Source organism: Rhodnius prolixus, unplaced genomic scaffold, assembly GCF_049639745.1.
Source record: "Rhodnius prolixus isolate KJV_2025 unplaced genomic scaffold, Rpr scaffold_3, whole genome shotgun sequence".
Classification (NCBI taxonomy): Eukaryota; Metazoa; Arthropoda; class Insecta; order Hemiptera; family Reduviidae; genus Rhodnius; species Rhodnius prolixus.
Window position 1 is genome coordinate 8,201,122 of NW_027411603.1, and position 24,659 is coordinate 8,225,780.

General features: G+C 30.8%; 3 protein-coding genes across 12 annotated transcripts in view; all 3 read left to right on the plus strand.

Moving 5' to 3' along the window:
• Window positions 1-103: 103 nt before the first annotated feature.
• On the plus strand, window positions 104-2,004 carry VhaPPA1-1 (Vacuolar H[+] ATPase PPA1 subunit 1). Its single transcript, XM_074126738.1, has one exon. The coding sequence runs from the start codon at window positions 217-219 to the stop codon at window positions 847-849; it is 633 nt and encodes a 210-aa protein (XP_073982839.1). The 5' UTR covers window positions 104-216; the 3' UTR covers window positions 850-2,004.
• A 148-nt stretch (window positions 2,005-2,152) lies between these two features.
• LOC141453437 (uncharacterized) lies at window positions 2,153-11,872 on the plus strand. Its single transcript, XM_074126686.1, has 8 exons — window positions 2,153-3,945; window positions 4,528-5,649; window positions 5,906-5,985; window positions 6,241-6,358; window positions 6,549-6,746; window positions 8,817-8,920; window positions 9,005-9,103; window positions 10,606-11,872. Exons 2-8 carry the CDS (start codon window positions 4,530-4,532, stop codon window positions 11,686-11,688), a joined length of 2,802 nt encoding a protein of 933 aa, XP_073982787.1. The 5' UTR covers window positions 2,153-3,945; window positions 4,528-4,529; the 3' UTR covers window positions 11,689-11,872.
• Window positions 11,873-12,292: 420 nt separating this feature from the next.
• The window catches only part of ctrip (E3 ubiquitin-protein ligase ctrip), a 57,909-nt gene continuing 45,542 nt past the window's right edge, over window positions 12,293-24,659 (plus strand). For 3 of the 10 annotated variants that reach the window (XM_074126682.1, XM_074126680.1, XM_074126685.1), the window contains exon 1: window positions 23,779-24,108. Coding sequence is in view for 6 of the 10 variants with exons in the window: in XM_074126683.1 (XP_073982784.1) it covers window positions 12,454-12,502 (49 nt within the window). In the remaining 4 variants the exon portion in view is untranslated. Of the gene's footprint in view, window positions 12,503-13,800; window positions 14,027-18,925; window positions 19,019-23,778; window positions 24,109-24,659 lie in introns of those variants that run through there. The other 7 variants (XM_074126677.1, XM_074126684.1, XM_074126678.1 and 4 more) reach the window with 6 other exon arrangements.

A 24,659-nucleotide genomic window follows, 5' to 3' on the forward strand; every position in this document is an offset into this window, starting at 1 on the left:
ACCTCAAAATTATTTACTCAATGCTTTACGATTTTTTTCATGAATAAAACAATAATATAATTTATATATAAAAATATATATATATCAATTGAAAGAATATAGATTTGATCAGCTGTTTTACGGCAACCAGTCTGATCTCTTAAAAGTGGGCTGGGCACTTTTCTAGTTGGTGTTCTTTGGTCAAATCTGACAGTGAAGTTGTAAAATAAATCAACTATGAGGTATATATTATTGTATACTTATCTGCTTTGTATGACAATAGCAGTCGTTGGCGTATGTCTATTTTACACTATAATTCTACAAGAAGGCGAATCGTTGAGTGTTGGTTGGCTTTTGGAAGAAACATCACCTTATATGTGGACATGTTTAGGAATAGGATTGTCGGTTGCATTATCAGTAGTTGGAGCAGCCTTAGGAATTCACACAACTGGAGTTAGTATTATTGGAGGAGGTGTGAAAGCTCCTAGGATTAAGACGAAGAATCTAATTTCGGTCATTTTTTGTGAAGCTGTTGCAATTTATGGTTTAATCACGGCCATAGTACTATCTGGGTATGTGGAACAATTTAATTATAAAGCCGCTATGGTCAATGATGAGGTGAAAGGAAGGAATTGGATGTCTGGATACCTCATGTTTGGATCTGGTCTCACAGTTGGGCTTGTTAACTTATTTTGTGGAATTGCTGTTGGTATAGTCGGATCCGGTTGTGCCCTTGCAGATGCTGCCAATCCTGCATTGTTTGTTAAAATTTTAATTGTTGAAATTTTTGGCAGTGCTATAGGTTTATTTGGTCTAATTGTTGGTATCTATTTAACGTCTAAAGTCAAGATGGGAGATAAGGCAAATTAAAAAAAAATGAACATAAAAGGGATGAACACTCATCATAAGTTAAAATTAATACCTCTTATGCCTGGTTAGGCCATAATAAGAGTTAAGTAATTATAATAAGTTTATCAATCTGTACTTACAGATTAATTTAGAAAAACAAAAAATTATGTATAAGTATTAGCTAAATTTTCTTTCCATATTTTTGTTAACCTAAAACCAGTTAGGTAGAAATGAACACACTATTTGTTAGGAAATGTTCTTTTGGAAACCAAATCGTTGATTTTTAGTTGGTTTAAAAGGTAGTAATTTATTACTTTTTGGGGAGGGTAATTGTACTTTTTGAGTTTTTTTGTTTTGATTGAGTCTAGTTTGTTCAGCCTTCTCTCTGTCCTATAATAATTAAAATTAATAAATAAAAACGCTATCAAGTTAAACATCCACTTACGATTTGTAACTGACTGTAAACTGTCGTCATTTTTAAACTATACAAAGTGTGCAGTGTTATTATGCTGGGGTAATCCTATTTCCGGAGCACTCCTACTGAACCTATACTCAAGTTCTACCTAATGAACTAAAACACTGCATATAACCAGCCAAAATAAAAAATAGATGGGTAAAGAGACTGTTCTCCAGTCAGTCTCTGCTGCAATCTGTTTCTGTGCAGCAGTTTTTTGTAAACCTAAATTTAAAAAATTAATAGTTCAGCCTAAATAATAAACAGCATTGAAAAGTTGTAGATGGAGCTGAATACCTAATGGTAGAGAAGGACCCTATCAAACTAGACTAACCATTTTTTTTTTCTATAATAATACATAAGTACATTCCTGTGTATTTGTTGGAGTGTGTAAATTATAATTTTTTCTTGTGTAAAAATAATTTATATTAAATGCAAAAGTTTTGGATAAATGTGCTAATTTTGTAAATACTTATCTTTGTGAGATAGATGTATAATGTGATTGTCACTTCACTTACTATGGAGAGCTTTCAACAAAAAAGTAAATTTTTGTAAATAAATGTATCATCCCAAAATAGCATACATACGGTGTCGATTCGTGAATATATAGTTATAAACATACATAGAAATGTTCTTTGCCAATCACTTGTACGATTGTAATAAATGTGAATTGTAATAACTTTATTGAATTCTAAAAAAGATATATGTTTAGAAAAAGAAAATTTAATTCAATTATTCCTTTTTATTTCTCTGCTCATCAGGTTTACATTCTAGATAGACTTTGATTTTATTGTACATATACTTTTTATTGACATACAAGGATCTTGGGTTTCTTAAGTCCTCAAACAGAAGTTAGATGGAGAAAATGAATCTGTGGCATACCAAGGCGTTGGCTCCCTTATAGTCTGAATTATTTAATTGGATGAGTGTCAGTCTCAAGTAGATGCTCGGAAAGGAAGAGAATGTCAAAAAATTGAAGCTGCGATTTTCAGGTTTTTGGCTCTCGAAATTTGCCTAGACTTGTATTATCAGAAGCAATCAAAGCATGCCTCTGTCTGAAGAGAAAATAGCTTCGATTGCTGACCGATGTCGTTAAAGGATCTTGTCGAATCAGGAGGCACCTGTAAACCTTAGCCATGAAAGTAACGTTTGCAGATTTAGTAGGAAGTTGAGAAATGTTCCAATTCAGGCTCTAAAAGGACAGCCATTGCTTGAAGTCAAACATTCAAGCATGATTTAATTACCTAGGAAGTTACGCAGGTAATAATGACATTAAGTGTTGGAGAAGGATGAATTCTGCATTTTTACATTCTGGTATCTTTATTTTGAGGAGGTCTATCGAGTCCCACCCAAGGATAAATCTAGATCGGCCACAGAACACTGCGTAAAAAGTACGAATTTATGTAGAATTAATGATGAGCAGTTACACAAACCTTCAAATAGGAGATGGTCAACTTTGCGGTAACATGTACTTCTAATTTCTAATCTCCTATGTTAAATTACACTCATTTCCTTTTACTCAAAAAACGTGCTATTCTTAAGATAAAGCTACATTTTCTACTCTATATCAGAAGCGAAGGGGTGGTGGCAAAAAAAAATCCCTTAGGCAGAGAAATTCTATTGGGTATCCTTACTAACGTTAAAATGGTGTGCAATGTGCAAGTATGAGTAGCTAGAATAACCACGTGGGTTTGTTCTCCTAGTCACAAAATCTGCAGAAATCCTCTTTTTCTAGAAAATATTTTCGTTACTTAAAAATAAAATTAACGCATCTGATTGTTGAAGGAACTTTTTTTTCTTTTTTTTGTGGGACATGGCGGGTCAAAATCTGAGGATATTGGCGTACATAGTATTTTGCAGTGCCCTGCCAACACCCGGTCACTGTTTCTCGACAGAGACATCCATACAGGCAATAAGAGAATTCCGTTGGGAAGGCTGTTTTATTGAAGAACGTAAACAAAGACATTCCAAGTGTTAATTCCCCATTTGTTTTTTTTAGAATTAAAGCTGTCCATGTAGGAGAGTTGTATTGATCGTTAAAAACTTCACGAAAATGCATAACGAAAAAACACCAGGCTTAGACAATTATTTCTCTCGTTTTCTTGGTGCTTGTTTAATGTGCCCAACGATATTAAAACATTCCAAGTGCCTAGAACGCAGTGTTAGTAGCGCATAAAAACAAAGACTGTTTTCTTTAGAATTGCATTAAAGACAAATATTCGAATTTGTGGTTCCTAAGCCATTATTAAATTCTAATAAAAGGATATTTTTTAATAAGCATATATTATTTTTAAATAAGGGCCCAATCTTTGCTTTCCGTTGTAAAGAGCGTTTAATAAGAAATTTGAATTTGAAATATTTCGGATGTTGTTGCTAATAGGTGCCGTGAGTGATGAGGCTGGAATTGGAATTTTGAAATTAAATGTTCTGATGAACCTCCCACCACCCTCCAAAAAAGTATCAAACCTGGATGTAAACCTTCCTGAAATATGTATGTTCTTTAAGGTTATGTAGTATGTGCACTTGTTCAGTTTTCAAGTTTGTACACATTTTGTTCTACAAGTGTTTGAAATAATTGTTTGCATTCAGTAATGAATTCAGTTTTTGAAGAGTGTTTGTTGTTTCTAATACTTCATCTAAAGCATCTGTGAAAAATTCTATTGGTAAGTATTTTTTAAAGAGATTAAATTTCAAATTTATTGTTATTTCTATGTAAATAGCTATTCTTTAAGAAAATTTACCGTAAATTTACTTTTAGCAATTACTTCTCAGCTTTTTAATTTTAGTAATTCCAGTTTTTTTAAAAGATAAGCGTTATGTAACATAATACTACCATATAATTAATACCATTTCGGGAAGTAGTCAACAGTTGAAAAAAAATAGTTCAGTTAAGATAAAATTTGGAATTGATAGTTTCTCAGACTTCATTTTTATTATTTAATCACCCTTCAGTGTAATTTAATTGTTGTTTTTTTCTGTTACAATAAAATACATTCGTTATTCATATTTTGTGAAGTTCTCTATTCTTAGCAAAATGTTTTTCTAGAAACGAAACTCATGAAAAATAAAATTTATTTATTAGAAGTTGACGACGATAAACGAAAATTACGAAATACTTACGTTTCTAGTGTAGTGTATGATAAAATCTTTACGATGAAAATACTATGAAGGATAGTACCAGCAAAGTTTATTTATATAAAAGTTTACATAGATATAATGCCTCTAAGCATTGTTTTTTGTTGCAGGTATGACGTTGCCAATGGTAACTTGTCCTTTATGTTGCCGACCAGGATTTAGCTCTTCTGATTCACTATGTACAGCTCTAGTAGATGTTACTACTAGGAAGTTAAGTTGTCCTATTTGTAATCATGAAGTATTAGGACTAGATAAATTCACTATACATTTGTTCAGTCATTCAATAAGTCGTTTTGGATCTCTTAAAGGGAAAGATACAGCGAAAATAAATCAAATAGAAAGAAATAAAACTTCTTTTGAAAACAACACTAGTAATACTGTGTCTGCAACAGAACAGCAAACTAAATATTACTGTGCCGAAAAACTACAAAATAATTCTAATGAAGAACCTAACCAGATACTTGAGAAACAAGATTCTTGGACTTGTAATAATTTTCCTGTAAAATGTACGAAAAGTGTACTTAATGATGCATCATTGATTTATTTACGTACTGATAATGGACAGATATTTGCATTGTCGCATGAAAATCTTGGCACGAACTTGAAAAATGTGACCATAAACACACAAAATTATATAACTAGTACCAATATTACCACTTCTACCCTCCAAACAAATTTAATTGGTAATGTACAGAAGAGAAAATACTGCCAGACATTCGATAAAGATATTTCTGTTACGAATTGTAAAGGTTTGGATTCAGAAGATAGCCCAGAAACTTATCCTAATGTGGAATCAGTACCTTCTTGTCCATCAACACCAAGTATTTCTTCAGAAACAGAAAAATTTGCTGTCTGTAGTAATACAGCTGAAAGAGAGTTCGAGTCTTGTAGAGATTTGTTAACTAAAGGTGATTTCACTACAAATGTTGATGATCTGAATGATTTGGATTCAATAGATACGAATGTTGCTCATAAAAATACAGAGGTACAGAACGCTCTTGACAATCTGGAAACTGAAGACAAAGCAAAGGAATCTAGCACCTGTGAATTATGTTCCTATGTATTTCCTAATAAAACAATACTAGCCATGCACAATCAATTGATACATAAAAAGGTTGAAACTGAAATGGAAAGTAAGCGAAAATTGCTTTTATGCAATCTTTGCCCACGAACATTCAGCTTAAGAAGTAGTTTGATGATACACCGAAGGGTGGCACATGCTGGTGGATTTGGTAAGTTTCGTTTGACTAAAACTGAAGATGTTTAGAATAATTTTTGCCCTCCCCTACGAAAAAAATTGCTGTTCGGTACAATCGTAATTGTTTTAGCCGTATTGTACTTAGTACTATTTTAATTTAAGACGTTTCATTTGAGCTGTTATTTATGTGAATGATGTATTCGAAAGTTGAAATTCATGATGTCTTCAGTTTATATGATTCTAAATAACAATTTATCGGAATAATTGCTTATTTTAGTATTGTTTTAAAGGTAGCAGTGAGAATGCAGCAACATCAAAGCAGCTTACTCAAAGTCTGTCATGCCAAGTGTGTGGAAAACTGTTCAGTAAAGTAAGTATTTTGTATTTTTTTTATACATATGATGAAACTTATTTCCCTGGCATTTTCCTAGCATTGATGGTATTCATACAGCCATGATTCCTTTAATGTATTTAATCATGAGTAGTAATAAAGATAAATTTAATTTACAATGTTTCTGGGCTCTGAAGAGTTAATGAAGTAGAAAATTGTTTCTTGTCCCTTTAATGTAAGACAGTTTCACTTGTATTGATTATTGTTTCTTCTGAAATATGAATTTATTTTTAGGATGTGCATCTTTCGCAGCACATGAAAGTTCATGAAGAAAAACAATGGCAATGTAATATTTGTGAAAAGGCTTTTACCACAAAATATTTTCTTAAAAAACATAGAAGATTGCATACTGGTTAGTTTTATATTTTATTTACTTTATTATTTTTCATCATGGCATTAAATTAATTATAGATTATAAATAAATTATTTTAAAGCCCAACATTTCTTGTTTGAGATTCATATCAGTTTACAATACATTTTTTCGCTTCAATTGCTTTCTACTGCATTAGGCGTTTTTGTTTTTTCTTTCTTCTTATTTATAGGTGAAATGCCATATCGATGTAAAACATGTTCAAAATCGTTTACTTTTCAACAAACTTATCGTAAACATTTATTATATCACAGCAACGATAAACCTTATTGTTGTGCCCAGTGTGGACGTTTATTTAAAGAGCTATCTACTTTGCACAATCATGAACGAATCCATAGTGGTGAAAAACCGTTTACTTGCGAAACATGTGGTAGGTTCAGTTATTTGCTTCTTAACAATAGAGTTCAGTGTTTGTGTGCTTTGAATTTTTGCTCTTTTAATAAAAAATATAATGCTTAACTAAAAGCGAGTTGCTTAAACAGTTTAAATAAGGAAGTTATGTTTAAAAATCTTTAACAGCTGGAGCTCTCGCTGCTTAGAAAGAAGTCATATTTTTTCTGTAAGCCAGTTTTGTAAACATAATTGTGCGATTGCTCAATATTAAGCGTTATTAGCTTACAAATACTAAGAAAAAGCTGAATATAGTCATCTTATTCTGGGGTGGGGCAAGGCGTAGAAGACATAAGGCGACCCTTGAAAGGCAAGACGCCTAATCCCCTCTTTGAATTGAGTGACGATTTAGATTACCTATTTCTAGTTGGTTACCAGGTGCTGGACGAGAACATAATGTTCATTGAAACCCTCTTAAACTTTCTTAGCAGTCTTCTTGGGGAGAGTTTTACAGGGCCTAACCTGAAGGGAACAATAGATCTAGGAAGGTTATAAGGCGATTCGTCTCATCATGCTAAGTCAACATGGATTTACTAGCGTGAAAAATCCATTTAAAACTAATTACTACTTGAATAATACTTAAAATAATAAATGTAATGTTGTTTGACATAACGTGGTTGACGTTTTTCGCAAAGTTCTGGAAAATTGGATCGAATGGAAGGCATGCCACTTTAAATTCCTGTTCGATATTTTCGAGTTTTTCGCTTTTCATTATTTTATGTCGTCTTTTATGTCAATAGATCATTTATGTCACAATGAATTTGGCTTTGTAACATCCAACTCTACCATCATGTTTTTAGGGGTATGGCTATTTTTTTTACATTTTGTGAATTGCGAATTGAAGTGGATATCAGCGCATCGATGTGATCTATTTATGTTCTTGCACTTGACGATATCAGATACAAAGTTTTGAGTAAAATTAAGTTTTTTATTTGGGTGTAAGTGATTTTTGATTTTTTTTTTTTTTCTATTAAGAAATCTAATGTAGTCTCAGATACTCATCGTTTTCCGTTGTGTTACTGAATAAAGAGGGACTTTGAATCGCACCTTTTGCTATCTTCAATGTGATTAATAATCATCTTGAATCAAGTACATTAATTATTATGTATTATAAACTTTATTATAATTATTGTAGACTTTTTAACTACATATGTGGTTAAGTCCAAACATTTACTCTCTTTTAGAGTGATTTTATACAAAAAAATATGTAGATCTGCATTTAGATTGAAAAATAATAACTAACTTTTCTGTCATTTTACAGATATGTTTGTTTGTAGTGTGACTAATAATACACATTTGGAAAATTTGTTTGTGTGCTAATAAAAGCCTGTTATTAATGTGTAAGTATTTTATTGGCATTAAGTACAATTTAATTTATTCTTTCATTAAAAACAAAAAAATCGTAATGCATTGCTTATCATGATTTTCTTCTCAAAAAAAGATTCAAGCAAAACATTTATCTGTAAAGCTTAGACTAAGTCAGTATTTGTTAATTCAAGAAAATTTTGCGTATATTCTCTTCTTAACAATGAAGTTCTCTTCATTTCCTAAACTTTCAAAATATAATTAAAAGTACTGTACTTTATTGCTCTTCGCTAGTTAGCTTTTATTTTTTTTCATCAAGATACTAACACACCATTTTACAATAGTAAAAACGTTATGTAAAATTTTATAATAAAGTTAATAAGAATTACATGTTTCATGGAATTCTGAATTTAAAGAAAATTTAGCGACTAGAACTTAGGGGATTCTAGTGAAAGCCAGAATGTATTCACACAAAAGTTTTTTAGGTTCAGTGATATTGATATGATTCAGTTATTGGAGATGCTTTTAATCCGTTCCAAAACCAAATAAGCATTATTGGCGAGTAGAATGTCGGATATAATTTTTAAAAAACCTATCACCTATTCAATTGCTTATTTTTCTTAAATATACTACTTTCTTGATTATTATTTTTTTTTCAAAATTTCTTTTCATTTATCTTTATAAAAGTTTTTTTTTTCTTATCTAATTATTGTACAAGTTTTATTTTTCATTTATTGTTTATTAGGAAAAGCATTTAGACAGCGGGTATCTTATTTGGTCCATCGAAGAATACATACTGGTGCAATGCCCTATAAGTGTACAGCTTGCAACAAAAGTTTTAGATATAAAGTAAGTAGTCTTATTTTTTTTAAAAAAAATTAATAATTCAAAAATTTCTGTGATGTTCATCTTGAGTATTTTTTTTTTATCTAGATTAGCCAGCGGACACACAAGTGTACCGCACAGCCTCCGGGAATAGTAGTCAGAACGCAGGGTTATTTAGTCGAAAGATTACAAGCTGCTATGAACAAGGTATAAATCGTTAACTCCTACGATAGATAATATTTCATCTTACACGATGTTATTGATGCACACATCCTAATATTCGCCAGGATTGAGCTAATCCTATCTATCTCAGTTTCATTAAAAGATGTTTTTTCAGTTAGTTGGTTTTTATTTGATAGAACTAGAGTATTAAACTAGTTATATTTATACCATATATAACAGCCTACAAACAATTATTTTTCTTTGGTTTCGCCACCGTAATCGAATACTATTCTATGCTATTAGATTCTTCTTTGTAGCGAAAGGCTTGAATGGTAATCTCATTAAAATTATTTAAGGGTTGAACCAGTGAGTGATAAAAGTTGAGAAAGGATAGTTTCCAAGTAATCGTCTTAACGGCAGAGTATTGACGCCTTTTGAAAAAAATCTTCGTCTAGCAGTACTTAAACCTTGGCTTTTTAGCTTAAACATATTTTTCTAACTTCCATTTATTGGATAGGCTATGTTATATTCTTTTTTAACATTTTTTTTGCTCTTCAATTTTTCTAATGATCCGCTCCTTTAAGTTTTAATAAAATGTTTCTAACAACTGAGATATTTCTCCATATTTAGTCAATTTTATATACCAATTTTGTTTTGCTTATTCTTCACTTCGCTCTCTTGATAGCTCTTTGTCATCCTCGCTTTCTTCTACTTTACCGTGACTATTCTAGGATAATGTTAGATACCTTTCCTCCAATAATCTCGATCTCATGTCTTACCACTAAAGAGTTATCTTCTCTATGGGGGACCGGCTCCTGCATGTCCATTTTTTGTCGTACCCCTTTAACAATTTTTCTATACGTATTCTCTAGCTGCTATTCTTAATGCATCTACTTTCACTGCCTGTTTCTTGTAAGACGTCTACCATTTCGGACACTTGTCAATATTCTGCGCCAACAACTGATTGAAGGATTGTTTTTACCTGTATATGTATAACACTCAGTTCAAGAAAACCCCATTCAGCATTTTAATCGCTCCTCTAATTTGCTGCGTCTTGTAGTCAACATCTTTTATGCAGCTGCTCCTACTCTTGGGTAAATGCTTTCTGTAGGAAGGGTCTTTCCTTCCGATTTCTGTTCTCTTTCCGTTTGATTTCTGCTCTATCCAATCAGTCTCTTCTTCGAATTTTCCTTTTATTCATGATTTTTTTTAGATTGTTTGCTTTTTATTCGTTCTTTTCGGACTTCTATCTTCCATCCTTTGTAACAGGCCCTGGCCAGTTTGTAAATTTGTTCATTCCCCAGGCTGTTTATTTCAACTTTCTTTAAAGTCATCATTGCTAAGCTGGCGTACATAAAAATACAATTTCGAAAATTCGGCGCTGTCCGCTATTCGCCTTAAACTCTTGATCACTAACCAGAAAAAGTTTCCTATTTTTGCAAATTATTGGTTTAGAATTTAGATAGTTGTTTTTAAAAATGAAGCCTCTTTTAATAAGAGATAAAAGTCTGCCTTTTTTAATTATTTCCTAATCTAATAACTTACAGGCTGCAGAAATGAATGTCAGCAAGAATTCTTCAAAGGAGATGAAGAATAATGAAGAATCAATAATGTTGGAGTCGAAAATTACAAGTAATGAAGTCAATCAATCCAGCGCTCCATCACCACCTGTAGTAGCTGTGAGTGAAGTAGGATCAAGCACTGCCACTCAAGAGAATATTCTACAGGAAACGAATAAATCGTCAGTAAAAACTTCAACGGAAATGCCTAAAATAAAAATGGACAAACCACAAATCTATTTACTAGTAAAAGGTCCTAATGGTGAAACTTACTACCAGCCACTGATATTTTCACAGAATCTGATAACTCCTATTACACAGAGTAGTACAGAAAAAAAACATGATCCTGTTCCATCGAAGTATCGAAAATTTTCTGAGAATTCTTTCGAAAATAGAATTCCGAATGTTGATTCCACTAAAAAAAATCAATCAAATAAAACAGTATTTAAGAATATTTCAGGGTTTTCTACCTTAGATAATAATACTAAAGCTAAGAATGAGGTAAGTTTAGGTGAAAACAATATTAAAGAAAGTAATAAAGAGAGTACATCTTTTGAACAGAAATATTTTAGCCAGAAGGATGCAGAAAAATGTAAAAGTGTGCAACAGAATGCAGAAATGGCTTTAGTTCAAGTCACTAATAAAAACAATGATATTACTAGCGAGATGATAAATGGATCTTCCATTATGTCAGAACTATTTGAAAATCTTTATGTAAATAATGCTAGCAATAATAATTTGACAATTGGCAATGAAACAAATGAGATTTCTTCTTATAATCGAATAAATTCAGATTCTAATTCAGATACAATAATGGATTCAACAGATTTATTTTCATTAATGTTAAGTCCAACGTTGTCTTCTCCATCAGATAAATTTGGACAATTATCACTTTCCCCGAATTCTTCCAAAAATAATTCTATGAACCTAGAAAATAATAATGAATGTCTTCCATCATTTAGCAATAACAGCAACATTCATAATGATTCAGTAAATGTTTCCCAAGATCCATTTTTTGAAAATATTACTGATGATACGTTAAAAGAATTGTTGTTTGGTGGCGTGAAATAATTTTTGAAAAAGTATTTTATGCAGATATGCTGCTGGAAATAAATATATATTGAAAATGGACAAAAAATGGCAATTACTTCATTGGTTTTAAAGAGGGAATAAGGGCTGATTCCAATAAGTGTTTTATATAAATCGCTTGTTGTAATGTTTGTTCAGATAATTAAAATGAAAAGCTTATATTTAATTTAGAGTTATTTTTCATAATTCCCTCACCGGTTCATCGATTTTTAGACATAATATACCGATTTTAAGAAAATATGTTAATGTCTCTCTAACTTCTCTGTTTCTCTGTACATAAAAATGGAAAATTATTACATTTTCAAAATTCTTAAAAGCACCCTTATATCTTTTTAAACAAAGTTTCACTTTTTTGTTCACACATAATTGGCAATAAGACAGTGTTTTTAACACTGTTTATAACCCTTTTGAAACTTTTGTAACTTAAGCTGTTTTGATTGCAGAAATCCTCATATCAATGTTTTTTCAAAGAGATAAAATAAAACAAAAAAGGCTCGTTTGGACTATAGTTTGTGAAAGGCATAGTTGAAGGTTGGTAATGCATACAGATCATGTTCATTTCACAGCTGGTAATAGTTTCATATTTTGTACACTACTTTGATTGTGAAGAAAAGTTCGCATTTTTTATTTCGGTAATAAATAGTGAATGTTCTTTGGTTTTATTTTTTCAAGTTTGGATTTCGACAAACATTTGAATCTCAGAACTGTGACAAAGTATGTTAAGCATAAAAAATATATGAAACAAAAATGTCCCAAGGCAGAAACCAAGAAAAACGACTGCATAATCAGCCGTCAGGTAAAAATAAATATTAGTGAAAAAGCATTAGAAAAAATCGTGCAATTTTACTCATTTAACTAAAAATAATAGATATTTTTTATGTAATTCCGGCTTCAGTTTGCATTTAATTATAATACATAACGAATTACAATTCGTTATGTTTTTATAATTAACCAGTTCTTTAGATGCTTCACAACGCGTCTATGAGGGCTTCACTATTTTCTTACTTGAGCAGGATTATTGCCAATCATTTAGTCTTAATTTGTAGCAAATTTGTAGAGACATTATATTGAATTTATTGTATTACTTTCTTTAAGTGTCAATTCATCACAACTTTATAATAATGACTATGCTTCGCTCAAGATTTTGTTGGTAGTCACTTCTCCTTTTGTTGTCTAGCGGGTCAATATGAATTACTAATTTTGAATGAATCGATAGACCTTTAAATCATAGATAAGAATATTGCTCAAGCGTGAATTGGGGATTCTTCCTGCGAATTACGAATTTAATCATATTTAGATTAGGTGTTCTCCAATGAGTTAATGTTAGTTTGTAGTTATATATATATAAACCATTGAGCACTTGGAATACATTGCGCTGTACATTTTATAATTTTACAAAGAGCAGTATTATTGACTCTTGGTTTCTCGCTAGCCAGAAACCAAGAAAGGATTCACAGCTACCTTCTGCCCAAATTTTTTAAGGACAAATCAAAGAGTCTTGATTTAGCAGCTAAAATCGAGAACATCCAATGAGAAGCACTTATTTAGCATGTTTTGAATTGAAAGACGTAAAAAATATAAGTTCAAGAATTAAATTGTAAGAACAATTATTTTATGTTGTTCATCTTAATACAAAATATAATTGGCAGGTTCTATGAGTTGGCCTGAAATAATTCGTATTTTTGTAAGACATTTTCCATTATTTTATTCAATGCGAGATAGTGCTTGCTAAAAGCGCGAGGATTGTACTTTTGGCCGTAAGCAAAATACGCTACCAGAATATGTTGCTAGATTCGTCAAAGTATTTTTAATATCACCGGTCAACTGATGGATTTTATTTGCAAATGAAATTATACAATTTTTCATACAATAGACAGCATATTTTATTGATATTTTTTTACATTTATTTAAGCATCAGAAAAACGAAGCCTATCGGCTATATTTTTTTAATTGTAAATTTGGTAACATATTTTTTTTAAAAAAATGATCTTTAAGTTATCCTAACTTATTAAAGTACAGTAACTGATTTGGAAATAACTGATCAAGATGTTCTAAATTACTATAGCAGTGTTTTACTGCTGATCCTAAGCTGCCTGATTCTGCCCTACCCAACTGCACAGCTGATTTGGGAACTACCAGAGATTCGCTGCATTTTAAGAGATTCATTTCATTATTTAAGTGTTTTTCTAATTATTAATTCAAATGTTAAGATTGAAATCATGTACATTGGTTGTCTTAGTTTGTCCCATATTTGGTTCATCGTTTTTAGAAACATTTTCTAACAATTGTAGAACTTGTTAAAATAATAAAAAAAAAAAAGGTACGTGCTATTTAAGACTTTAATCTTATTCATTGTAATTGCTATAACACAAGATTTTTAAAGTTAAGTATGATTCTTTCTATATATTTTTCACGAACTGAGATATTGAAGCAGATTGCCTCATGACTAGAATGGCTAGTAAGGTAACCTGTTTTCTTTGTTTACCTAGAAATCTTAACTGAGTTTCAAGTTCTCTTCTGAACAGAATTGTTGTAAAATAATAACAATAAAACCGTCGAAACAGAATATTTTTAGTATGTTGAATTACTTTAAGAGGGGAAAAGAAGAAGACAAAATTCATTCCTGGAATATGTTCTTACTAGGTTCAATTCGAATTAACAAAGAACAATGCTGTATAAAATTTCTCTTCATTTTGTTACGGTTTCTGTCAATTCCATGATTATTATTATTTTATTTTTTTTTTGTTAGGAATTGATAGTGAACGACAAAAAAATAACTCGGCATTTACTGTTTGCAAAGTTAATAATTGATTGTTCTTATTTCTAGAGTAAAAAAAAAAAATTCATGCCAAATCTTGGAAAAAAAAAGTCATTGCAGTAGAGCTGTATTATTGATAATTTTATTTTTAACCTAAGTTTAAAAAAAGACAGTTCCATTGGGGAAAAAAAGAAAAGAATCAGTATTGACTATATTCCCCGTCATTGCAAAACTTAGGCTAATATTTAACCTACACCAATAGAATTGACCTTCAGAATAAAGACGGAAACTCATTGCCTTTTCTTTTTGTCAATATCATATTTCAATATAATGTCTTTTCCTCTTAAGTATAAAATTTAAATGAAGACAGAATAAAACGTTAAAAGTTTGATATGGCTCGTCCAAAAAAAAAAAAAAAATCGTTTAACGATCTCAAAAACATCTCTGTTTCTGTTGTCAGAAGCTTATGTAGAGATACATCAAATTCATTAAGTGTGGCAGTAGAAACTGTTTATCTTACTAATTATTCTTACGTATCCCTAACCGCTTGTTTAGTAAAATGTCTGCCTATTGTTATTTTTATTTGCCAAATAATACATAAATGTTAAAAAACAAAAAGGTGCTCCTGACTTCTTCACTTCACACTATATCTATTGAAAATTAAAAAAATTTATTAGCTTAGCAATGTGATCTTATTTACGAGAGTTGAAGTGAAATAGATTACAAGCATATTTGCAGCTGAACCTTAAGTTATTTAGTTTTATATGTGTCTTATCCCTAAAGTATGTTAATCACTATCACCGTTTTATATATCTCAGTTTAGTGTAGAGATTTTTACTTCACTTCGTTAACTAAGTTAACCTTCTCACACGGAGTCAGCAAGTGTATTGCAGGACGGTAATGTAAGTGAAATCAAAATCACTACACTAAACATTTATTTACCTCTGATGAAGTATGCAAATCCGAACCGGTCAGAGGTGCAAAAAAAATGCGTGCTACGCATTAAAGATATTCTCCAGCACCGCAAACCTTTTCAACATTTTCTATTTAATGTTTACTTTATCTTATTAGAAGTGTTACTTATTCAAAATTTTACAGGGGTTTATCAGGCACATTCAGAAGGTCTTCCTCCGGAAACCGATTGGTTTCCCCACTCACAACTCACAAAATAGAACTCGTACTGTATCTCTTACATACAGTTTGTAAAGTAGAGAAAAGAAATATCCATTAGTTTTATGACGATTGTTTAGAAAGAGAGGAGATTAGGTTCAGGATATTTCGTTGGAACAGATTGATGTTCGGTAGCAGCAAATCTTAGGTGGCACTTCCAGGACTGGACTCTCGTCCTAGAGTTGTTGGTTATTTTATTGATTTATTCATTTTGTGGTAGCTAAATCCGCTCAGAGGAGCTTTGATGTAAGGATGGTTTCTTTCCAGAAAATAATAATGATAATCTGTACCTTGCTTAGTTGTTGATCTTTTTTCTGTTATATTTGGAAATCTGGTATGTTGAGCCTGTGCCTGAGCTGGATAGATTCGTAACGCTGAACTGCCTTAAGAATAGGACTTTCGAAATTCTCTAAAAAGTACCATTTATTAAAATACATGTGCATTAAACAATAGCAATCGTTTTGGTGATGCAAACTACGTTAAACTTAATAGTATAAAACAAATTTACATACAAAGTGGTGGACATTAATCTACCATTTCTTGATTTTCTTATTTTTAAGGAAAAAAGAACATTAAAATTCGACGCGACATAATAAACATTTGCACAGCAATTATCGTCCATTTATAATATAATAGCCACATCCTTGGACCGTCAACAAAATTGACTTCCCTCGAACTTTTTGGAGTAACAGCCTACCACAGGGTCTCAGATCTCACGAAAGAAAAGAAAAGACAGGATCATATTATCACAATCCTGTTGCTCAGCAACATGAAAAAACGTATCTTTCATCCAGGCAAAACTTTACAAAAAGAACATAAATCTATATCTAACTATCATATAAAAGTTCTTGTGTAAGCGATTAACAAATTATTGTAAAATCAGCAACAATATTGGAATCGTGATACAAACAAAGATCATGTACTCGAAACTCCAAGACATGATTATACAATCCATTAATATATCAGATAGGTGAAATCTATTGATATAACTAATTAGTCTTTAGCCATTTGCTAAATATCAATAGCAAGATTAGAAAATACTCAAAATCATGCAATTGTCAAAAGAAATCGGTAAAAGAGGAGAACTGTGATCCAAGAGAAGATCCAGAACCAAATAAGGAAGGAAAAGGAATTCAACAAATTACATTTATCGAATTACAAATCCAAATGGAGGAGGAAAAGTAATGCAACTATATATTTATATCGAATTACAAATCCAAATGGAGAAGAAAAAAAATACATTTAATTTTTTTTTGAAAGGTAAAGCCAGTGTAATGACAAGATTACCTAAAAAGAAATTTTAGTGCTGTTTTAATAATCTGGTGGCAACTTAGATAAAAATAGTGTTGAAAATAAGAAAAAAAATATATAATGCTTATTTTTTTAATGGTTCAAGTTAATTTTTTATTCTTGATTGTCAAATTTTGTTAATTAATGACAAACTCTCAATATAAAGAGAAACTGGTGTATATTAACTCTTGTTGAATATTTCAAAGAAAGTTTTTTAAAAAATCACTTGAAATTATTATCAAAGATATTGTAGTAAAAGAGTTTTTTTTTTTAAGTAAGTGAAAGCTGTTTAAAGAGTTATATAGCTAATATTCCAACTCCATTTTCAACGGTGTTTCTATTCATATCCCCTGAACTGAAATAGTTCTGATGTTCTATTTCTTTCACCTCCCCTTTTCTTCTAGCATTATTTGTCCGTCACTATGTATCAGACTTAACTTTGAAGAATGTAAATGACAAATGAAAGCTATACTTTTTCTTTAGTTTTGATCGAGTCTGGAATATTTTTTGTTTTTTTAAAAATTAAGATTAAGATTTAACTAAGTAGCGTCAACGTCGTAAGATAATTGGCATCCCATGTCCGTTTCATTTTCTCTAGGAAACACTGTTCATTACCGGAAAGTAAACTATAAGGCAGAATCTAAGGATAGGTAGAATTCGAATCTAAGCTCTTCATCAACCAACGAATCTAAGCTCTAACCAACTCAGTTATTCTCCTACCTCAGTAGAGAGAGCCCAACGAAGGTCTTCTAAATAATGATCATTTAATTTAGTTTCTAGGTAAAATTTGTAATGATTCTTTAGTGAATGAGAAAAGATTATACTTTTAATATGCGTACGAAAATTGTAATTTTTTTTTTTTATGTTTCGTTTACTTTTGCAGTGTATTGTTGATTATCTTAGGATAAACTTACAGTTTAATACTGAAAATGTATTAATTTTGATTATAATTAAATAGGCTATAATTTAGCGTTCTACAAATTGTTATCAATAGAGAAGGTACTCAACTGCTATAATCGAATTTGGTCGATGATCATTGATAGACATACCGGTAGTAAACATAAATAAATAAATTAAATACAATAAGAGCGAGGACCGACTTGGTGTAATTAACAAAAAAAAAAAATCATTTCGATTGATTCCGTTCATTATCTAGATTACCGCTGGTGAATTTTTAACTCCAAACTCTTTCAACAGCGGTCGTTAAAAATAAACTTAAGAGTTATCGAAAGTACGCTGAGTTATTGGTCTTTCAATTGCTGTTTCTGCACTCATTCAATTTGTGAAATAAAGTCAAGCAACTGTAAGGAGATCGCCTTTAAATAATTGCTGTTAGTCATCGAAGGCTTCTCAAGCAACAAAGAACTCTTGACATCTCTTGTTTTGATTAATTTTTTTAGAGGCCTACATAACGTCCACGTCTTCTGCTTTCATATGTATGGCCTAAAAAAGTAAGAAGATGAAATGACAAGAAGTCAATGATCATAGAAGATGGAAAAAAAAACAAACATAGGATTCCAAACAGCATCGTCCGTTTGATTAAAGACTTAATCCAATTAAATCCGAATTTTTAGAAAGTGAACCTTGAAAATTGACAGCAGATAACAGCAAGTGTCTGTTGTTCAGGAAAGCAATCATTTAAGATTGCTTCTGAAGAAAATAAAATAAAACTCGTGAGTTAACATGCAAAACATTTATTTTACAGAAGTCATCACTTATTCTTCTTCAGAATTATGTAGATTTTTTTGCATCACCCAAAGATTAGGGTGCTTAAATTTATTTAGAGCTTTAAAAAGTTTGTCAAAAAACTTTTTTTGTTTTGTCTTACTAGAAAGAATTGTAGTGTGCCTTTAAAACTATTTTAATTTAATCGCATTAATTTCTTACTTATAAAATAAAATAAATTTAAAAGGATTTAATGTGAACGCCATAAAGTTCTATTAAGAACAGATCTAATTGAATACGATTGTCCTTTGAAAGGATGTTTCTTTGGTGCATTACAGATTTCAGCGCTGAAGTAGTGTGATTATTTACCATGAAAAGAGGAAATGACGCATTTTTGACGATGGAAACTACTGAAGATGATTTCATTAGGTAAGAAAATTTGTAGATAATTTTAGTTCTCTCCAAAAAAAATGCATGGATCTTAAAATTTTTAGCTAAAGGATTAATTAATTCCTAAACTTTAGGCCACTGTTCGTTTTTTTGTTTGTTTTATTTTTATTTTTTTGTTAAATATTTCTTGAAAAAACTATTTTAACAATGTTTGTAAGAATGCATGCATTCTTCATTGCGAATTATGATTTTGTAAAAATTTCGACGAGTAGAATGAAATCAATTTCTTCACATGCATTTAAGGGATTTATAATCGTTCATGTCCAGTTTCCATGGATTAGGGGGGGTAGCAAAAGCTGTCTTATAGTGACTGAATTTAAGTTTGCCCAGGACTTTTTGCGTTCCGTTTTATCACTGAGTCTGTACAATTTGATTTGTTTTTATTATTGTTATAAATATTTTTACCGTAAAGGTAGTTATAAAAATTTTATTATATTGATGAAAATTAATGCACGCTTGATATTTTTAATTTTTTTAATTTAATGAAGGATTTTAATCGCTGTATAAAAAATATTTGGAATAAGTGAAAAAGCTTACTGTATTTATCTTTTTAAAGTGATGATTATTAGATGATGAATGTTCTGTAATTGTGATATCGTAAGATGTCGAAGTATATTATAACATGTCACCCGTTTTAAATCTCATTTAACAAAATGCGAAAATGTATAAGTTCTTCAAAATTTCCGCCTTTAAATATGTATGTAAATATTTTGTGGAAGCTTTCAAATAATTCTTTGATAAATGAAACCATCTTAAGTTTATTTGCTCTGTAAAGATGATAACTTTTTTAACTAGATATTTTGAGCTCATTTGGTTCAACACAGTTTGTATAGCTGTACATGCTCGAAGAAATTGTCACTTTCATTGTGTCGTATATTGAATCAAAGGGAAATCCAGCTCATTCCGTGGTCAGGGTAAACGAATAACCTCTTTTTAGAAATTGTAGAAACCCTGTGGTATCTCAGTCTAATAACTCGTCATTTTATCGCCCACATCACTGGTACAGTAGTGTGCAGAGTAGATGGATTAGGTTTTAACTCTTTGGGATTTTTCATCCAACATCAAAGCGGATCCGGAATGATCATCATTTGGCGAGAGTAAAAATGGATAAGCAGTTTGAATAATTCTGAAGTAAACTCAGAGTTGGATCGTCATTACTGAGTGGATGCCCAGTTGTTGTCAATATTTTTGTAACAATTTGTTTGGACTGATAGATTAGTTTGATTTAAAAGAACTTCTAATAGTTCAATTAACGATGTGGATACATATATATTTCAATAATCATTATAAGGCACATGGTTCTGCACAAAATCAATAAAGAAGACTTTTGATTCAAAGGAGTAGATAGATGATGTGACTTGCTAATGCTTGCAATACTTTTGATTGAGCGTCTGAATTTTGAAAAAAAGTTTAGGTTCAGAAAAAAAAAACTGTTCATTCTAATAGAAAAATTATATCTTTATGATACTCATAATTATCTTAAATTTATATTCTGCGTCTTACCCTTAGGAATTTCAAGCGAGAAACATTAAAATTTCTTAATACATGCTAAATATGTGTGTACTTTTCACAATATTTTGATAAAAACGGATTGAAAAAAATAAAACATTTGACCAATTTAGGGGCTATCATCTCCCCATCTGGATCCGGGCTGATCTTGCTCACTTTACTTACTCAAATTTATTGTAATCACGCAATTTGCCTTGTTTAGTTGCCTAAATTCTATGAAACACTAACTCTTAAGTGATCCTACTAAAATTTGCTATTAATTTCTAATCGTTAACGAGGCGGCGCAGAAGAAACAGTGAGTTAAGGAGTACTGAACTTAAAAATGTGTAAGGTTAAAATTGGAATTTATAGAATTTGTGTTGTAGTAAATATTAAGGGAAATTTGATGGAATTTTCGTTACTACCTTATAACTAATACAAATCTTTCCATATTTCGAGTCCTACAACAAGTAGTTTTCCTCTATAGATAAGAGTGATTGTTGCGTGCGATCATATCAAGTTGATGAGTGCGACATCAATGTAGATGTAGAATATTCATTATGTATGTGTATGCGATTACTGTTTAAAAAAATAAAAATTGCAATAAGTTTAAATTGAATACTTCGTTTGTGCACCTCCAAGGGATCTGACAATAATTAATGATGACAGCCCTTTAATCGGAAGAGAACCCAGCTCATTGAAGTATTAGTTTTTTTTTTAAGTCCTCAAAGCTACATGGGAAATGGATCATTTATTTGCAATCAGCTACTGGGAGCTTCTGAAGAGGACAGGGCAACAAAGAAGATTTTTTTTTCGAAAATGCTGACTTCTACTTTAGCATTTGGATTGTGTGCAGATCATCAATTTTGATTGTTCGGAAAAGTGTTTCAAGTGGATCTACTGATATTTAATGACCATGGTACAACAGTTATTAAGGTATAAGCGGAAGTAAAAATAAAGAAATTGATAAAGAAAAATAGTTTTTATTACAAAATATGTGGTTGCCGTAGTATTAGTATTGTATATTTTTTTTATCCAATTACGTAGTGTAATCATTGATTTATATTTGGGCATTAAACATGCCACTTGTTCATCATAGACAATTTTGTTATTTTGTTGGAACTCTGATACTCTAAGATAATTAATCGCAAGTTATAAGTATGAAGTATTTACATTAACTAGAATTACATTTTAGTTTTCTCCTAAATGGGTCCAGTTGGACACGACTCAATACTTCTGGCGTTTAAACATTCTCACTTTTGAACTAGGAGTACGAAATCCAAAGATTCCAATCCAAAAATTCTGTTTAAGCTGCTGCAAGGTTGCTTTTTCTTGTTACACGTTCATTTTGCTCACACTCCTGCCTTGTTTTTCATAATTACTGGGGACTTTAGTTCAAAATTTTGAGTATATTTGAATTAAGTTCGAAACGAGAATTCTCGCTCCGAATCATGAATATATAAATGTATGTATAAAAGTTTTTTACTTCACTATAAGTTTAGAAATTTGAGGCCCGAACTCTTAGGTGGCTAGTAGGCTTTTCCAGGAGGAACTCAGAAAACAGAAGAAGAAGATTGACAATGGCCACTTGGAACTGAGTAGGTGAAGATCAATCAACAACTATAAACGGAAGACATCTAAGGTTTGGCTCTGATTAAGGAAAAATGAGTTGCGCTTGCTGACAGATTTCCACACAGAGTGTTACGGAAAATATAAAAAGAAAAGAGATAAAACGTGACTGAATCTACGAATTCTGTGGAGAGAAGACTACAATCTACCTACTTATGGTCTGCGATTTAATCAAAAGAAGATTTGGAGCATTATATATCTAGGTTCCCATTACAAATCAAACTTGTCTTAGCTGTTTAACGATCCTTCTCCTAATCGAGAAAATATAATTTTCAAGAACTGTATATTGGGCAAGTTTTTCCACAGAACTCTTTTCTGATGAGGAATTGTTTTTTATGCGAGCCTTCTTTTAATCAACTCATGGGCAGTTCAGCTCGTTACGGCTACAGGACATATTTTTAATCTTTCTCCCTCTTCATATTATAATTTCTGTTGTCGTGTATTCCGTGTTAAAGCACCTATGTCATCAAAACACTCTGCACATTTAGTTTTAGTTTCTGAATTTATGTTTTGTCCAGAGATAGTATTATTTGCTTCTTCTGTTGATTTAGATGGTCTAAAGTAGCTACACTTTTATTTGAATGATTTGACAATTTTTATACTATTTGATGAAATACTTGAAAATCCCAGCCTACCCACTTTGGTGTACTTTCAGCCTATAACTTAAAGCCACAATTTCATTTTTACTGCTGTACGTATTGGTATGGTATGTAATAGAGGTAAAGTACGATTCATAATTAGTCTCAGAAGTTGTATTTAAATAGATAGGTTGGTCTTATCAGGTCAGATCTAGGATCGTTCCCAGTTCCTAAACAATCGCTCCAAGCAATTGCCTAAACCAAATAGTTTCCTTGGCAATCTTTCTGCTTTTCTTTATTATCATAGTGTTGGCAAAATAAAGCAGGAGGGCCGTACTATTTTATATTTAAAAGAGACGTGAAACTATCAAACATTTGAAGGGAGAGAATCAATATTATTTAATTCTGAAAAATTTTAAGAAATTTCTTTTGTCACTATCGCTTTAATAACATTTCCGTTGTATATATTTTCAAAGAATTAAAGGAAACCACTTCTTCTTTCTTTTAAATACGATATTTATTACGTGAAATAAAAGTGTATAACATCTCATTTTCTACTAGCTACTAAATAGTCTAAAGTGATCATATTTTCTGGCATTTTTACTTATCAATTGTGTTATTTTGCATACACGTCAAACAGGATTTACATTGTAATGCAAGTGAAACAAAATGGACATTTTTTAACCTCTAGTTCACGTCTATTAAAATAATGTAAAATTTACTTGAGAAAACAATGTATATATCATTACGGTTAAAGCTTTTTGTGACATTTAAAATTAATTTTGTGTGAATTTGCATCGTAATCTAAGGGATTGAGATTATAAATCAAAAGAAATAGAGTGACCTTTTTTTGTAACTCTATTTCATTCCGTTAAATTATTGTAAAATCTATTTTTAAGAAATGAATATATATGTTGGGATGAACTAAGTTTTAAATAAAATTTAAAATTAATTTTGGGGAGAAAAAAGTTGTAAAGAAATATATAGTTTTCTGTGGTTGGTCATATGTGGCAACACTGAAAAGGGTCCATTCTTTGTTATATGGTTGCTTCTTTGAACAACTGTTCCTGTTGGTGTTTTAACGTAGTTCTCGGATACTTTTGTTGATCTACAAAAAGCAAATTAGTCATTAAGCCTAATGCTAAGTGAAAGAATCGCTAAGGGAAGTGTGCTTGGACTGTGAAAGAGTTTTTATTTAAAAAAAAAATCTGTCTAAAAGATTCTTTGTTTTATGTATATGTATGTATATTACTATATATACATATATATGTACATGGACACATATATGTATTAATGGACTGAAATACAGACCTTTACTTTTTACAGTTCATCATGCTTTTATTTCAGTCGTTTAATAAGTAGGCACCATTGCAGGTAAATGTTATATTGGTTATAATATGCTGTTATTTTCTTATGGTTGCTTTTATTTAATTTTTTGTGTACAGATCTATCTTACTTGGCTAATTTCTTTTGATTTTTTTTTCAATTTTTATTCAAAAGTATTTCCAGTTGTCGAAAGAATGCTGACATTAAAAGCTCGGAAATTTTTGTGATGCATGTAAAGTCACAAGTTAAAATAATGGTACCATTTGGAAATTTGATTCAAACGAGGTACAATTACACGAAATAATTTCCTTATAAACTTACTATAAATTATATCGTTTAAATTTTAATGAAAATTGAAATTTACGTATTATTTGATAACTACGTTAGAATTAGTCATCTTAAATAATTTAGTAGTTAGCTCATACATTTTTCCCTTATGAAGGGAACACCTTTTTTTTCTGGATGACACCCAGTTAATAGATCCCTTGTTTAAAAATATAGTTTATAGCCTAATTTGGTTTCCTGGAATCGTTAGTTCTGAATATTGTGGGTTAGTTGAGATGAATTCGTTCAATTTTCTCAATATTTTTAATTATTTT

What these genes read in the sequence shown, in the direction of transcription:
- VhaPPA1-1 (XM_074126738.1), top strand. Translation starts at nt 217, where the DNA reads ATGAGGTATATATTATTGTATACTTATCTGCTTTGTATGACAATAGCA.
- LOC141453437 (XM_074126686.1), top strand. Translation starts at nt 4,530, where the DNA reads ATGACGTTGCCAATGGTAACTTGTCCTTTATGTTGCCGACCAGGATTT. An exon ending in ACATAGAAGATTGCATACTG is followed by an intron (nt 6,359 to 6,548) that starts GTTAGTTTTATA and finishes TCTTATTTATAG; the next exon opens with GTGAAATGCCATATCGATGT. An exon ending in GTTTACTTGCGAAACATGTG is followed by an intron (nt 6,747 to 8,816) that starts GTAGGTTCAGTT and finishes ATTGTTTATTAG; the next exon opens with GAAAAGCATTTAGACAGCGG.